The sequence below is a fragment of the Lipotes vexillifer genome, unplaced genomic scaffold (assembly GCF_000442215.2).
Source record: "Lipotes vexillifer unplaced genomic scaffold, Lipotes_vexillifer_v1.1 scaffold313, whole genome shotgun sequence".
Lineage (NCBI taxonomy): Eukaryota > Metazoa > Chordata > Mammalia > Artiodactyla > Lipotidae > Lipotes > Lipotes vexillifer.
In genome coordinates, this window is record NW_006781950.1 from 649756 (window position 1) to 667729 (window position 17974).

Consider the following 17974-nt stretch of genomic DNA (forward strand, 5'->3'; position numbering starts at 1 on the left):
AGGTGGGATCTTCCCGGACTGTGGCACAAACCCGTGTCCCCTGCATCGACAGGCGAACTCTCAACCACTGCGCCACCAGGGAAACCCCAAGGATATATTGCCTCAATTTCCTTTTCCTGAACGGCCTTTTCCTATATCCCTCCAAATACCTGATGACCCAAGGTCTTCTTGGCCACCTTTGTTAATGGACACGTTTGTCTTTCTGGCAGAAAACGCTATGCCCTCGCCCATCATCTGAACTTTGCTGGTCAAGGATCAGATACCTCCTCTTGTCCCTTTCAGAACTGGTGTGGACTCAGGAAGCAAACATGCTGGACTTAGACTGTCCAAAGCAGAGACTGCACATAGCTCCCTTCCTGTGAAGGGTTATGGACTCAGCCTCTTCTATATGTCTTTCCTCATCAGACTGTCTCTCACTGGCTAAAATGAAAACCCCTCGGATTTGGGACCAGCACTGTTTTCCAAGTCCTCTTTAATGGAGCACATTTATTAGTAAAGCAAAAGAGAGTTATAGCTTAATTTTCTCTGTACTTTTTACCCTGCGGGCGGCGGGGGGGAAAGAAAACTTGATAGATCAGCAGCTATTTTAGGGGTTGTTAAAAAATGTAGGATATCGGGCTTCCCTGGTGGCGCAGTGGTTGAGAGTCTGCCTGCTGATGCAGGGGACACGGGTTCATGCCCCAGTCTGGGAGGATCCCACATGCCGCGGAGTGGCTGGGCCCATGAGCCATGGCCGCTGAGCCTGCGCGTCCGGAGCCTGTGCTCCGCAACGGGAGAGGCCACAACAGTGAGAGGCCCGCTACCGCCAAAAAAAAAAAAAAAAGTAAGATATCATTAGCACAAGATTGCTTACAAATGTGCATATTGTATGTTATTATTTACAAAATGTCTGGCACTTTCCTAGTGTCCAGGAGACTTAAAAAGTTATAGGGAAAAAGAGAAACAAATGAAAAGAAACAAATGTCTTTTTAAGTTTCCTGTATTTTGTTCTGCCTCTCCTGTCCCCTGTCTCAATTCTGAAGCAATGGTAAGTGGAAGGAGCAAATCCTCTGGAATCAGAAGGGCAGCCTTACCAACCAGCCAGGTCTCAAACTTACTGCTCGACAGTTTTATTCATTGCTTTGAGCCCCACTTTCCTTTTGTGAGGTTTCCACGGACTAATGTCTTTGGCCTTGCCAGTAATTTTAAGTATTTTAAGCAGTCGAAACACAAGAGATTTATTTTCTCATATACAATTTATACAGTCATGTCTCCAAACGCCACAGCATTTAATTCTTGTTAAAAAACAAACAAACAACCCCCCCCCCCAGAAAACCCTTAACCCTTATTCCCTGAGGTTAAAATATATAGTATATCAATTTTAATGAAATAATCTGGCTTGGAAACCATCAACTAAGATTTATGCACTTCCCCCCAACCCCTACCATTCTCTTGCCCTTACTTAGGGCCTGTGGTTAGCTCCTGTGGGTCCCAGGAGCTGTGTGCCAGTTATGGTGGTGACGAGATTGCTCTGGAGGAGAGAATCTTGAAAAACTAACACTGCTGAGCTGATAATAACTCAGTTCCTTGGTAATGGCCTGGAAAGGAAGCAGATACTGGACATTTTTACTTCTGTCTCTTTGATTTCACTTATAGCCCAGTTCCAGATATGTTGCTTCCAACCTTTGACCCTTTGCCGCAGGTCTGAAGGGGGTCAGGCAAACAAGGGGCCATTTCTGGGGGCCTGGAAAATCAGATACCCTTTCTCCCCCTTTTTTCTGATGTGGCAGAAGGTGAAGAGTTGAATTCTCAGATAGGATGGGGGTCACATGCACCTTTTTGGGGAAGTTTCCAGGTGCATTTTTTAGTAGGAAGATTGTCAGCCTAGAAGGGTGTAACCAGATTTGATCTCCAAAGTATGGTAATTAACCGACCTCTCTTTAATTTTTTAAAAACAGGATATTGCTGCTCAGGTGTGTAACACTTGTGGTCTTACTGGGTGTTCTCCCTAACATCAGTGCTGGCATGAGCCATAGAATCACATCCTCAGACAATAGCCAAGCCTCTTTCCTGCCTCCGACTGGATTCTTTATGCCTTGTAATCTGTTTGATGGCCTGAAAATTCACTAAATTTGCAGCCTAGGCAAAGAAATTGCAAAATGTACTTTACCTAAAAATAATTCCTGTTCATCACTCAAAAGGTTCAGAGGAAATTTTATTGAAGGCCATGAATAGAACCTTCATTTCCATGGGGCCTCTCTTGATTTCTTTAAATAGTAAGTTCTTCATCTGTCTTTCACTTCCCATTAGAAAGTGCTGACATTTCTTCTAATTTTTTGTAAACTTATTACTCGATGTGGCTTCCATAGAGCACCTTCTTATTTTTTCTTCCTGTTATTTTGATTTTTGAACATTTACAGGGTGTTAGGTGTCAATGATAATTAACCCCAACCATAGGCCTTTAATCTTTTCATAGTGGGGCCCTAAGATCTTTATAATTATGAGCAGAGAGCTCTGTAACTGGCCAAAATTTCAATTAGTAAGGAAGAGCCCCTTCCTCCACTCAATTTTCTATTACGGCTTTTTTCCCTCCCTGCTCCACTGCACTGGTGAGCACAAGACTCTGGAGGAATGATAAGTGCCTCCTTCTCATCAAAACTGGGGGACCCTTGCTTTCTAGAAAAACCACAGAGACACAGTGCTATTCTCATAACACTCTCTGCCTTTCCAAAATTCCCTCTATGATTTGTGTAAATTGCTCTAAGCTATATCATACCTTTTAATTCTTTTTTCCATTTCATTTTTTTTTTCTTTTTTTTTGCGGTATGTGGGCCTCTCACTGTTGTGGCCTCTCCCGTTGCGGAGCACAGGCTCTGCACGCACAGGCCCAGCAGCCATGGCTCATGGGCCCAGCCGCTCCACGGCATGCGGGATCCTCCTGGACCGGGGCACAAACCCGTGTGCCCCGCATCGGCAGGTGGACTCCCAACCACTGCGCCACCAGGGAAGCCCCTCCGTTTCATTTTTAAATGTCAGGATTGACATTTCAAATGCGACTGTAAATGGGGTTTATCCATCTTCTTCCCCAAATCCAAAAGAACAGGCTCAGAAAGGAGACCTTGGTACCTCTTCTTTTCCTGGCACTGCAATCCTTCATAGCTTCTAAGCCAGGGACACTTGTCAAAGATAGATGTGTTAGGGACTGTATGTGAAACTCTGCCTCCCTTTTACCCAGGCCCAGAAACCCAGTGATGACAGATTGTGATGGTTAATTTGGGGTCAATTTGACCGGGCCACAGAGTGCCCAGATATTTGGTCAGACTTTACTCTGGGTGTGTGTGAGGGTGTTTCTGGATGTAACTGACATTTAAATTGGTAGGCTGAGTAAAGCAGATTGCCCTCTCTAATATGGGTGGGCCTCATCCAACCAGTTGAAGACCTGAATAGAACAAAATGGCTGACCCTCCTGTGAAGAACTCCTCCTGCCTGATTGCCTTTGAATTGTGACAGTGGTTTTTTTCCTGCCTTCAGACTCAAAATGAAACATTGGCTCTTCCTGGGTCTCCAGCCTGCCCACATCTGGGCTAGAAATACACATTGGTTCTTCTGGGTCTCCAGCTTGCTGATGGCAGATCCTGGGACTTGTCAGCCTCCAGACTGGCATGAGTCAACTCCTTATAATCTTTCTCTCTCATCTTATTGGTTATATTTCTCTGAAGAACATTGACTAATACACAGATGTAATGATTTTATGCCTGGATATAACAAAATCTCTTGTTGTTCAAAGGGAAGTCTTGATTTCTAGGTTTTCATGAAAAGCACTGTTGGGAGACCATGTCTCCTAGTGTGTAGACTTTGGATCATTTGTTTCAGTATCTGGACTTGGATTTGAGACCCAGTGTCTAATTCCATCTCTGCCACCAAGTAGCTGTATAACTAGGGACAAATTACTTCTCTTTGAGCACCATTTTCTCATCCACTGAATGAAGGAATTGTGGTCGATTATCCCTAATGTCTCTTTTCCCTCTAAAATCTTATGGTTTTTAAAACTAAAATAATTAATACTCATTCAGACACCTTTATATTTGAAATCTGAGAGGGAGTTGAAGAGGACCAAGGGAAGGACAGGGTATTCAGGGATCTGAGGAAACATGTTCTGCGATCTTATCTTCCCAGCTATTCTCTTTTTCCTCCTCTCATCTGCCCTGGACTCAATTAGATCAATTGAGTCCGGATCAATTAGAATTTGGGCTTTGGGTTATAGGTAACCGCAAATACTGATTCACATTAGCTTCAACGGTGATGGAAGTTATTACCCCACATGGCAATAAGTCCAGAGGCGGGATGGGCTTCAGGTGGGATGCAGTTAAGGGTCTGGTTTCACTTCCCTGTGGCCCCCTGACTCTGCTTCCTCTTTGTGTCAGTTCATACGGCAAGATGGCTGACGTAGTTTCTTGGGGGCCAGAGAGACGAGGAGACTTCTCTCCAGAGCCTTCAACAGATTTTCCCTTATATCTCATTGGCTAGAGTTAGATCACATGCCCTCTTCTAAAGCAGCAACTGATAAGGGGAATGAAGCTATTATGACGTGTTTGACAAGGAATTGGCAAACTATAGCCTATGAGTCAAATCCAGCCTGTGGCCTGTGTTTGAATGACTCATGACCTAAAAAAAGGTTTTTACATTTGTAAAGGGTTATAAAAAACAAAACCAAAAACCAAAGACTATGGGACAGACACTTAGGTAGATAAAACTCTAAAATACTATCTGGCTCTTATAATAAAAGTTTGCTGGTCCTTAGCTTAGATGAGTCAAGATCTAGTTCTAGAGCTGAGAATGGGGTCAACATTCCTCTGAGTTGCCTGAAGGGCAGGGTTGGACATCTGAACAAAAACTGAGTTCTGTTAGAAGGAAGAGGGGGAAATGGAGGTTGGTTGTGTAGGCAGCCAATTGGGTGCACAGCACTACGTCTTCTTAGCCTCTCCACTCCTCTTGGATGCGGGAGATAGGTCTCCACTGCCAAATGGAATCATTAGCAATGAGCTGTCAAATACAAGCTCTGAAGAGAATTTAGGTTCCCCGACGGAAAGTATTTTCTCTCCTGAATGTTCTGTTTCTCTGCTTAGCAACAGATTTTCAGGTAATAGTCAGCTCTTCTCTTTCTTCCGGAGATCTGCACAGAGCATTTTTAGACCACAGACACAGACACGCTGTCTCAGACACACACTCACACACTGACATAGAAAGACATACACAGAGACACCCACCTTGAGCTGCTCACTCAGAGAACATTCGAGAAACATCCAGGAAATTGACCGTGTACACACTGTTAGAATGGTTTTTAAAGGGAAAAGCTAATTGTAGTTCCTGGTTCAGTTTTGGGTAAACACAGGTTGTATTAGGACTAAGTGAGCCTGCATATAACTGATAATATTTCTAATTAGACACATGTGTTCTTTTCCGGGTCCCTAAGTAACCCACTGAGTGTAATTGGTTGTTAAATATACCCAAAGCCAAGAAGATCCTGTAATCACCCTTCGAAAGTACTGGTCTTCGAGCATTGTTTACGACCCTAGAAGAGTTTGTATTGGGGATTAGCATTCACAGACATGAAGAGATGAATACTAATGAGCACTCATTTTCTTTAAGCCTATTATTGACTTTGTCATATCAGCTCGTGTTCTGCAGTGCTATAAATTCTTAATACCAACTGAGGACATTGTTATTACAGCCTCTGCATACTGGTCAGGAACAGTGAGGGTGAAACAGCCTGGCTGTGCCACCAGAAATTCACAGTTGAAATTTATTCTGCATATGCTCAGCATGCTGAGCGAGGGTATGGTTTTCCTTGCCCTCTACTAAGACTTTCAAGGGGAAAGTAAATATTAAGTGCTTTAAAGACATTATTGATAAAGCAAAGCAGCTTCTAGTTACTTATTTATTCATACTCAACAACTCTGTGTTTGCTGCACTGAGATGTAGCTGGTCCGGTTCTAGGCTCTGAAGATGCACCAGGAAAGAAGCAGACAAGGATTCCTGCCCTCATAGGGCTTATACTCTAGTAGGCTGGAGAGAAAGTTTAGGAGCTGCAGTATCTAGATGGTATTTAAAGCTATGACACTGGATAAGATCACCAAGAAAGTGAATGGTGATAGAAAAGAGATTTCCGAGGACTGAGGGGCACTCTAATAATATGTGGTAAGAGAGATGAGGAAGAGACAGACACAGAGCAACTGGTGAGGATGGAGGAAGTCCAAGACAGGGAGGTGTTCTGTAAACTGAGTGAAGTTTTTCAAAGAGGGGAATATACACTGATATTCTGATGCTGAGAATTAACCATAGAATTTCATTATGCGGAGGTCATTGTTGATCCCGATAAAAGTGATTTTGCTGGAGGAGTAGGAGAAAGGAGTTGACGGAACTGTGTTCAAGAGAGAGTGAAAAGAGAGAAACAAATGGCTGGGGAAAAAAGCCCCATTAAGACAATGTTCTGTAAAGGATATTACTTATCTGGTCTTTTTGTTCATTTGTTGTGTGATACCAAAATTGTGACTAAAATCGAAAGCCGCAGCGTGTTAGATAAAAATGTCTTTAACAATATCTTGAGGTTTTTGTTTTTGTTTTTAAACCTGGAATTTTAGACAAAGATTGTATTACTTAGGATACTAATTTGGCTGCTGTAACAAAGGCCAAAATAGCAGTGGGTCAAACAAGATGGAAATTTATTTCTCTCTTACTTAATGGTCTGAGTGAAAGGATTCAAGAAGATCAGTGATGTTGGGGATCTGGGGTCCTTCTTGCTCTGCCATGCTCAACACATGGCTTCCATATTGTGATCTGTGAAAGCTGCTTTAACTTCCACCTTGACTTCTACATTCCAACAGACGGGAATAAGGAATAGGGAAGAAGATATTCCTATATTTTTAGGGGTGTGACTTGTAAATTGCACATCACCTTCTCTCATTTCCTACTGGCCAAAACCTGGTGACATGACCACATCTAGGTCATGACCACATCTAGGTACAAAGGTGGCTGGGAGATGTAGGCTTTGGTGGTAGAGTTATATGTCCAGCTAAATTTTTCTATTATGAAAAAAGGAAAAGGGACAAGATGCTGGGGGACAATTAGCAAACTCTGTCACAAAGACTGATTGAAAACAACTGAACTGTGACTATGGACTGAAAACTTTATAAATTTTTTTCCTGTGCAGTTAAGCATAATTATATTCAATGAATAATTTAATATTAAGCTTAAGTTTTGCTCCATTAAGAATTAGGTATCAGGTCATGCTGGTCATTTTCAGTGCTACAATGGTTATTGCCTTGGGTCTAGCTTGTATCTTGTATCTACCAATTGTGTAAGATTCTTATTTTCTGAAAGCACATTTGTTTATAGTATAGCCTACAAAATGCCTGTTGTCAGTTATTTGTTTAATAGGGCACAGCTTCTCTTTGTTTTTCTATCACCTTTTGAGCTCTTTTTGTTGCTTCTGTCCATTGCCTCTTGCAGCAGTATCTCCCCAAAGAAGATTTCCTCCTAACTCATTTTATGAGGATAGTATTACCCTAATACCAAAACCAGGCAAGGACATCAGAAGAAAAGAAAACTACAGACCAATATCCCTTATAAATATAGATGCAGACATCCTCAACAAAATAGTAACAAACTAAATCCATCAGCATATATGAAGGATTATACACTGGGACTAAATCGAATTTGTCCCAGGAATGCAAATTTGGTTCAACATACAAAAATCAATGTTTAATGCACCATATTAATGGAATAAACGATCATCTCAATAGATGCAGAAAAAGCATTTGACAAAATCTAGTACTCTTTCATGATGAAAACACTCACAAAACTAGAAATAGAAGGAAACTCTCTCAACCTGATAAAGGTCATCTCTAAAAACCCTAGCTAACATCATACTTAATAGTGAAAAACTGAAAGCTTTTTCTCTGAAAACAGGAGCAAAACAGGGATGTGTCTTCTTGCCACTTCTAATCAACATTGTGCTGGAGGTTCTAGCTAGGGAAATTAAGCAAGAAAAGGAAATATAGGCCCCTAGATTGGAAAGGAAGAAATAAAACTCTTTCGTTTGTGTATGAAATGATCATATGCATAGAAAAACCTAGAGTCCACCAAAAAACTATTAGCACTAATACACAAAGTCAGCAAGGTTGCAGGATACAAGATCAACAGTTGAATCTAAAGTATGGGGAAGGTTAGTGGTTTGCTTCTTTTGGAAAATACAGTCACTTTCTGATGGGTGTTCAAATTAAAGAAGGCTCTGTAGAATTACACATGCCAGGTGTTTCCTATGCAGCACTGTGAAAGCACCCTCTGCTGGCTGCATCTTGGGCTCTCCTGTTTAATTTCATGCTCACAGTGGAGAAGTCTGGTGGTTTTCAAGTGCCAGCACTAGGAGGAGGAATGCTTTTCTTTGATAAAATTTCACTGGACTGTAGTAAGATGAAAACAAAGTATGATTGATATAGCACAGCTTTAATTCCATTTAAAGAATTGTCCTTATCTTAAGAATATAGTCTTCCTAATTTTTTGGTGTCAGATGTGTCCCTTTCTTTCTATGAATTTGTCATGGTAGTTTATACTAGGATCTTTACTGCTTTTATAATTTTATTTACTCAGTGCTGTTACTTGGCAAAGTGAAAAGCTAATGAGGTTCCCCAATTTTTATTTATTTTTGAAAATTTACTTTGTGAACTTTGAGAATCTGGGAAAAGCAGGTTTCAGTTACATTAGCTATGTTTACTAGGTTTCTAGGGTTCTCTCCGGCAAGCTATCTGATTACAAAACATTTTGATGACCTACCCCAAATTCCTGTATGATTCTTACTGCACTGTGTGTGCTCGTGAACTTTCCAAGTTCTTTACGTAAGGTCTATGAATAGACACTGACCCATGGGCTTTCAAAAATGTACTTTGACTAGAAAAGAGACAAAAAAGAACAATACCCATAGTTTGAATGACTTCATTTTTAATGTTCTGGGTTTTTTTTTTGTTTTTCTGTCCAATGTCTTCTTTCTTTTTTATCTGAATTTTTGAATTTATTTTTTTGTACAGCAGGTTCTTATTAGTTATCTATTTTATACATATTAATGTATATATGTCAATTCCAATAATGTTCCGTTGACTTCAATTATTTCATGATTGTCTTGTTCATAATGATAACACCCGGTCAACCTTATGCAGGCAAAGCCAACAAAAGTTTTGATGATCCTGGAGGGTTCTTTTCCCTTGTCTTCAGAATAGTGAAATAAATATCACTATCTAAAACGTCATGTAGTTTTATCACATTGGACCTCACATCACAGCAATGGTTCTCTTGCTCTGAATTGCACCCTGTTCTTTTTGAGCTAAAAAATGTTCTCCAACTCTCTATTCATGCAATGATAGGAGTAAAGGCCCACAGAGGTTAACCATCTTGCTTGAGGTAATGAAATTAGGATCAGAGCCAGATTTCCTGATTTCTAGCCTATTGTTCTTTCCACATCGCCAGACTGTCTTCCTCAGATTTCTGTTCTGAAAAAACAAACTCTGAAGAGAAAGAATCAAGCAGAGTGAGAGAAATCTCTGAAAGCCTTTTTATTTTTGATGACGTATGCTACTATTTAGTTTACAAAATGGAGCTCTGGCACCGTGCAGTTCAACGAATGTTGATTGATCAGACTCGCCTGTGTTCACAGACTTGTGGAGTGTTGGAGTCTGGGGGACTTTTGAGATTGTCCAATCTAGAAGCTTCTGAATGATCCAAAGCTGCACAACTCTTTCTTCAAATGAACCCTTCCATAGAAACTCAGTCCAAGAAGCAATGGTTCCAAGTGAAGCTTCTCCCACAGAGGCGGCGGGGGGCGGGGGGGCGGGGGAGGGGGGCGCCTCTCCCCAGGGCGGGGCACACCTGCAGGCCCACGGGGCACGGACGGTGCCATGCCGGCCTCTGCCCCGTCCCTCTGTTCCTGACCACACGAGGGTGGCCAATGCCTCTGAGCCCCCCAGGGTACAGCCCCCCGCCGGGTGCCCAGCACTGACCCACTCAGCTCCGCGGCAACCCAAGGGCCTGCTGGGCCAGGGCGTCGCCCCACAGGTGGAGAGAGGAAGGCCAGCCCAGGGACGTGGGCCGCGTGCAGGGCCGGCTCTGCCACTGCAGCCCTCCTCCACCCCGAGGCCAGAGCCCAAGGGGCGGGCAGGGGCGCCGGGTGAGCGGGCGCCCACCAGGCGGGGGAGGGGGGAGCTGGGATCTGTCCCAATCCCTCCATCACCCCTCACCTCCAGGGACCCTGGCACCTATGTCCGAGCACTGGGCTCTGTGGTGAGCAGATTCAAAAATGAAAGGCCTGGTTTTGGCCCTCATTTTTTCTCTGAAGAAATTGAGGCCGTACCTTTATTCTCTAAATTATATCCTCAAGTACCTTCTTAAGAAACGGTGTTTGGAAGGCAAAAACTCTATTCCTTGCAAGTCTGAAAAAGTTTTTATTTTGCCCTCACATTTGATTAAGGATATGTAAGTTGAAAATAATTTTCTTTCTGAACTTTGATGGCATATCTTCATCGCATAGAAGTCTGATGCCATCTGATGTTCTCATTCCTTTTGTGAGGAATATATTTTTTTCCCTCTCTCTGGACAGTTAGAATCTGATTTTAATTTTTAAATTTCCTTTTGCTACATGCTTGGCCCTTAACACTTGTAATTTTTTGTATTATGTGTAAAGACCCATGTACATAAGTGTGTGTATATGCATGAATATGTGTATACCCTTACCATGTTAATGTTCCACATAGTCCTTACTTCTTGGATCTGATTTCACCTGTGTTTCTGCAGAGAAATGATTTGCTTTCACAGCAGCCAATGTTGTCAATCCCTCTCCCATTTCAGGAGCTGAGAGGACCCTGCTGTTTTTGTTGCTGCCCTAGAACCCACTTTAAAAACCACCTGGAGCTATTAAATAATCTGTGGTTTCAGAGGCACAGGAAGGGCAGGTGTTATAAAAGCAGGAACAAGTCGTGACCAATTCTGAAGCTAGATTCTTAGCAAGGACAGCCCTGCCTATTCCCATATGGTTCTGATGATTAATTTATGTGTCAGCTTGACTGGGCCACAGGTGCTAAGACATTGGGACAAATGTTATTCTGGGTGTGGCTGTGAGGGTGTTTTTGGATGAGACTAACATTTAAATTAGTTAAATTAAATCTGAGGAAAAGCAGATTGCCCTCCCTAATGTCAGTGGGCCTCATTCAATCAGTTGAAGAGCTGAATAGAACAGAAGGGCTAAGCTTCCCATGAGTAAGAGGGAATTCCTTTCGCTTGCCTGAGTGCTTTTGAACTAGGACATCAATTCTTCCAGTCTTTAGACTTGAACTGAAACATCAGCTCTTCCTTGGTCTACACTAAGACCTGTTGGTCTTCAAAACAGAATTATACCATTAGCTTCCCTGGATCTCAGGTCTTTGAACTTGGAATGGAGCTATCCCATGAGCTCTCCTGGGTCTCCAGCTTGCCAACTGAAGATCCTAGGGCTTGTCAGCTCCCAGAATTGTGTGAGCCAATTCCATATAATACACACGCACACACATACACTCTCACACGCTATTGGTCTGGTTTTTCTGGAGAACCTTGACAAATACAATGGTGTCCAAACTGACATTAATCTGTATGTTTTAATATTTATTTTATTTCATTGACTGGAATTCTATTAATTAGTGCCTCATTTAGTTTAACAAGCATTTTCCTTTAAAATACAGAAAGAAACAGACTTCCAGTTACTGGTCCAGCATGTAAGCAGCTTAGAAGTCACCATACCATCCTGAATACAAGGAAAAAGCTGAGCAAACTGAAAAATCCACAGATCTCTTGAATTTGTCAGAGAGGTAAGATCACAGGGCCAACTGCTAGTCCTAAAATTAGAATGACAGGCAGGCAGATACAGGGAATCACAACTCACCAGAGTAGAAACCTCCAAGCAGAAACCTCTGCAGAAGCCAGTGCCACGATAGGAAAACCTGAGCTATAATTGACAAATTCCTGGACACTCAGTGTAGACAACTGTGAGAGTTAAGAACTTCAGAGAGACCCAGTTACTGGGAAGCCTGCACACTTTTGTGTTTTAACTCTAGGAGTTCTACCAGGTCTCACGGTGAATCTTGGAGAAAAATCTTCTTGTGATTCTAGAAGGAGAGGTAAAGGAACCATTTTGAAATATGTGAGAGCATTCTGTTCTGTTCTCAGAAGAAACTATTTTACCAGAGCTTAATCTGCTCGAGATTTATCAGAGCATAACCTACCTGAGGGAAGAGAAATACCCAACTTCAGTCTGCTCTAGTCTTCCATGTACGGGAAGGAAATACTCAATCCTACCCCCTCCCCTGCATCCTGTCCCACCTAAGGGGAGAAAAAAAATGAGAGGCATTGGAAAAATTCATAGTGCAGGGAGACACATTATTATTTAAATTAGCACCCTCAGAAATGAAATATGTCCATATAGCCTAACACAATACGTACAAGATGTATATGAGGAAAACTACAAAACTATATGATGAAAATACCAAAGAACTAAATAGACGAGAGATAATCCATATTCATGGATAAAAAGACTCAATATTGTCGAGACATGAGCTCTTGAATATAGCCAATATTTTATAATAACTATGAATGGAGTATAACCTTTAAAAATGGTGAATCACTATGCTGTACACCTGTAACTTACATAATACTGTACAGCAACTACACTTCAATTAAAAAATAGATACCAGCTCTTCCCAATGTGATACATAGATTCAACACAATTCTAATCAACATCTGAGAAAGTTATTTTATGGATGTGGACAAACTGATTTTAAAGTTACTGTGGAGAGGCAAAAGGCCTATAATAGCCAGCTCAGTATTGAAGGAGAGCAGAGTTGGTGGACTGAGATGACCTGTCTTCCAGACATTATAAAGCTACTGTAACAAAAACATTGTGGTGTCGGTGAAATAATAGACAAATAGATCAATGGAACAGAATAGAGAGTCCAGAAATAGACCCACATAAATATAGTTAACTGGTCTTTGACAAAGGCGCAAAGGCAATAAAATGGAATTTTAGTGGTCATTCCCATTTTAGTGTGAATTAGTTTGTATGTGGGGGGTCATTTTCTTCTACTAAGGAGGAAAGGAAGAAGAGGGTAATTTTAGGGCTTAGAGAAACATAATAGCACTAAGACTTGGAGGGGTAGAAACTAGTAGGTGATTGGTAGTAAAGGAGTTAAAATGGCACCCATGTTAATTTTTGCCAGTTGAAAAGTGGTATCTAAGATTGGTCCTATGTTGTGTGAAGGCATTGTTGTGTTGATGTATATATGTTTTTTTTTCTTTTATAACAGAATCATTTGCACATGCAATTTTGTGTCTTCCTTTCTAATGCTTTCACCTTCTTAATCCCTTTTCTTGTCTTATTGCATGAACTAGAACTTGTAGAACAATGTTGAATAATAGAGAATAACAGTTGGATTCCTAGTCTTGTTCCTGACTTTAACTTGAATACACCCAGAATTTTAAACTTAAATATAGTGCTTTTGATTTCTGTTAATATCCCAGAATTAGAAAGACACATCCATAACAATAAAGTGTTCTAAGAGCTTTAACTTAAAATGGCTATTGACTTTTGTTAAATACCTATTAATGTATTTAAATTATTTTATTTATTTTAACTTTTGTATAAATTGAATAACTATATGTACATATCCTCACACACATGCATAATTTTCATATGTGGGAAAAATGTGTGATGTATGTACTTTTTACATCCTGACCACATATTCTCTCTCTCTCTTTTTTTATGTACAGTATGATCCATTTTATATACAATTTGAACAAAGGAAAAGGGAAGTCATTTATTGTTTGGGGTTACATATATAGGTGGTAAAATTAAAAGGAGAAAATATGAATGATTTAAAAGATAATTATTACCTTGAGGAGGGTTGTGTGCATAGATTTGATTGGGGAGAGTCATACAAGGAGGTTTCAAGGTACGTATTGGTAATATTCTATTTTGTGACCTATGTGGTTGGTACATGGGTGTTCAGCTTAGTATGATTGTTTATCTTTATACACTCTCCTGTATATATATAACCTACTTCACAACAAAAATTTTAATTAAACATTTACAATTCTGCAAAGTGAACATTTGGACATTTTCTTTCATTATTTACAAACACGTGTCTCAAAGCCTTTTAATAAATTAGAAATCACATTCATAAGTAAAAATAACATTAACACTACACATATTCTCTTATAACCTAGATTACCAACCTCAGATGTTTCCTCCTGTGCTTTTTCCATGTTAATGTAATTCTTTACATATGTATATTTTAGGTAATTTTTGGATTTGGCTTTTTTTTTTTATTCAATAATACTTCATGGAAATCCCTCCAAGTTAAACAAATGTTACATTTTTAGTTTTGCCTCTGCTAGTTATTAATTGCATGTCCTTGGGTAGGTTAAGTAACTTTTCTGGCACAAGTATTCCCATCTAAACATGAGGATAATTATTTCTTCCTCCCAGGACTACTGTGAGAACCAAATGATATCATAAATATAAAGCACTAAACATGGACCTGGCAAATAATAAGCTCTAAACAAGTGTTACTTAATTTCATGCCTGGTACAGGGAGAGAACGCCCTTTCTTTCCCTTTTGGCACTCATGGCCTTTAGCCAGAGGATTTGTAACTCAGCCAGTGCCTGAGCATTTGCTGAGGGGCCCTGGGTAGTTGTTTGTTCCACAGCAACTATTCTGCAGCCCCAAGGCCTGGATTTGAGAATAAAATAGGGAAAGGTATGGTTGGTGGTGTATACAGTAAGTGCTCAGTGCAGGCTGCTTCCCTCTGCTCCTGATATGGTCTAGCCTACGGATTGCTTGTGCTTTGATTGGTAGCCTAAGGACTCTTAACTGTCCTTCATACTTTTCTCAATTCTAAACGTGGGCCTGCCAGTGAACTTCCAGAGTGTATGTTCTCAGTGAGTTGGGGCATGCCTGAGTCCTGACTGTCCCTTCACTGGTTCATGGCATATCCCAGTGGGCGCTGGGGTCATGCTCTGTTCTCAGCCTTTGCCCTTCCTTTTGTTTTCTCCCTGCATGTGGGAATACGAATTTTGTTTCAAGTTACTCATCTTGTTCTGTGGGGTGCAGATCTACCACTGGTCAGGCAAGCAGTATGAAGTGCGTTTACAGTTAGAGGAGGTAGTAATGGACCAAGATGAGCCTGACGGGATGCATAGCAACTTCAGTTGGTTTCCTTGCCTTCACTGGGATATCGCAATCCTCCAAGGACGTCTCAGTTTCCTTCTCAAATCTCTGTGTGTGGAAGCGTTCCCACTACCCTGCCACACCCCCTCACCCCCCAAAGCAAAGCACGACAAAACATGCACAGGTTTTCAGGCAGTCATCTCCTTCAATGCAAATACAAAATTCTTTTAAGAGAACAATTCAAGCGCAGGTATCACATCAATCTGTCCATCTGGCTGAGATTTACTTGCATCTGTTGGCAATACAGGAATTCATTGCAGTTGCTCTATAGGTCTGTACTGCAAACTGTTAAAACAACAAAACAAAAGCAAACAAACAGACAAAATCTTACACTGAATGGCATGCACACCTGTGGAAATTGTTCCTGATTTTGTTTTGTTTTGATTTTTGGTTGCAGCAAAGGAACAAAAGCATTTATACAGGTGTGGGTTTTGCTAGTTAAGTATGATTCAGCAGCACCCCCTAGCGGCTATATTTGGGAATTGTAGAAGTCTCTGAGACTTCTTGGGATGTCAAAGTAGGACACCCTTGGAAATATTTTCTTTTTAATACCTAATAATATCAGCCACCCACAACTTATCCAAGTATGTTTAATTACACCGGACTTTAAAAAATCACCTAATTACCTTTTTTTAAAGGCAGCCACGTTGAACAAATAGAAACAACTACATTTCTCTGCTTTGGTCTCGGGAGTCCTTGGAATATTCCATTTGGACCACACTCTGCCTGTCTCCACTTAAGAAGCACAGCCCCAGGAAGTGGTGCCCAGTTCTACTCCTTTATTAAGGAAGAGTCTGTCATTCAGCCACTGGAGTGGGTATTGATGAACACAATGGATTCTGTATTCAACCACAGGGAGCTAGCTCCATTTTGAACATCAGGGTCATTACCAGTCATCATAAAACCTGATGATGGATAGAATCCCTACAGTAGAGAACCAATTTTTCAAAATTATTAAAACATTAAAAAGTTGATAAAATAAAACACTTATGCAGTTGAGCTAACTGGAGCATATGTGAATATCATGGGAAGATAGTCAAATGTGTGACTCCCAACCTCTGCCAGTTGTTATTTTCTCGAGCCTCAATTTTTTTATCTGTATAATAGAACTGCTGTGAGCATTTAATGAGATAATGTGTGTTAATTTAGCACAGTGTATGGAAGCTTAAATAAAGGTCAATTCTCCCACTCTATGTCACGTAGAAAAAAAGTTAAAACAGAGAGTTTACAGTTGGTAAATCTTGAGCTGTGGAATTTGAATTAACTGATGCCAGAGACTAAGGGAACTAAACTTGATGTTGTATCTTGGATTGGATCCAGGGACAACAACAAAAGAGGATATCAGTGGAAAAAAGTGAAATTTGAGTACAGTTCGCAGTTTATTTCATGGTACTGTATCAATACTAATTTATTGCTTTTGATAATTGTACTGTGGTTATAGAAGACACTGACTTGAGAGGAAGCTATAGGTGGAGAAGGTATGGGAACTCCATACAGCTGTGCAACTTTTCTGTAAGTCTAAAACGGGTTCAAAATAAAACAATATAAAAGTTAAAAAGAAACAAGTGAATTTAGTACTAGCAACATTTTGATTTAACCCAATATATCCAAAGTATTATCATTTCAACATGTACTCATTGCAGAATTATTTTAATGAGATTTTACCTCTTTTTGGTTACTGTCCTAAAAAATTTGGTGTGTATTTTACACTGAGGTACATCTCCAAGCTGGACTAGCAATTTTCAAGTACTCAGTAGCCATGTGTGTCTGGAGGCTGCCATACTGGACAGTACAGGGGTGGATGCAGTGATGGGATGTCATCCAGTGGCCCAGTGACTACTTGGCAGTGGTTCTCTGGGGTGGTGCTTCTCCCAGCTCCGATCCTGGATTTCCTCTTATAAACTCTTAGAACTCCCAGAGGTGATTAACTCCTAGAAGGGGGCTCAGGTTAACTAAAGTCTGGTGACACTGATGACTATTCTAAGGAGAAAGTGTATTAATTTATAAAGAGCAAGGTCCCTTCTAGAAAATAAAATGCTCACAGCCACAGTGCTTTTCAAAGCTAGTGGATACCACTAGCTTTAGGGGGTAAAAGAAAAAAAAATGAGTTCGGATAGAACTTGGACATGACAAAAAAATCACATTGACTCACAAAGTGAGAATATTTTTTCTCACTTCAGTTCTCTTTCATTCTTTTTGATTACATTTGAGAACAAGCCTCATGCAGTCCTCTTATATCTTTACCACTTCCCTAACATTTGCTAATCTCAAACACACTCTCACTCTCTGGCTAGAATTTACTGCATTGTTTCTATTTTATTTATTTTTGTCATCACCTCTTATTTATGGCAAATAATACTGGCTTTCCATTTAATTACCGATATGAAATTCCTTTAATTTTAAAATAAAGATGTAAATAAAAGGACAAATTTAGTAAAAATATAAATATTAAGGTAATCATAGCCCAAGTGGCACTGGGAAATAATGAAAACAGAAATAAAACCCCAAAGCAAAAACGAAACCAAAAATCATCGGGTGACTACAAGAAGGTTTAAAATTTGGGGAGCTTGGAGATCAGTGCTTAGTTTCAGAGGTGCCCCCTTACAGAAGCTTTTAAGAAACCAATTAAGCCTGCCGAGGTGGAGTGAGATGTTCTCAATAAATCAGTTCCCTTGTTAAATCTTTCACTAGAAAGA

The 17974-nt window shown here is 40.5% G+C and overlaps 1 protein-coding gene across 1 annotated transcript in view; it reads left to right on the forward strand.

The window, feature by feature from the left end:
- Positions 1-9810: 9810 nt before the first annotated feature.
- The window catches only part of ICOS (inducible T cell costimulator), a 48004-nt gene continuing 39840 nt past the window's right edge, over positions 9811-17974 (forward strand). The window contains exon 1 of the mRNA XM_007454888.1: positions 9811-10195. Within this exon, the coding sequence (XP_007454950.1) occupies positions 9811-10195 (385 nt within the window). The remainder of the gene's footprint in view (positions 10196-17974) is intronic.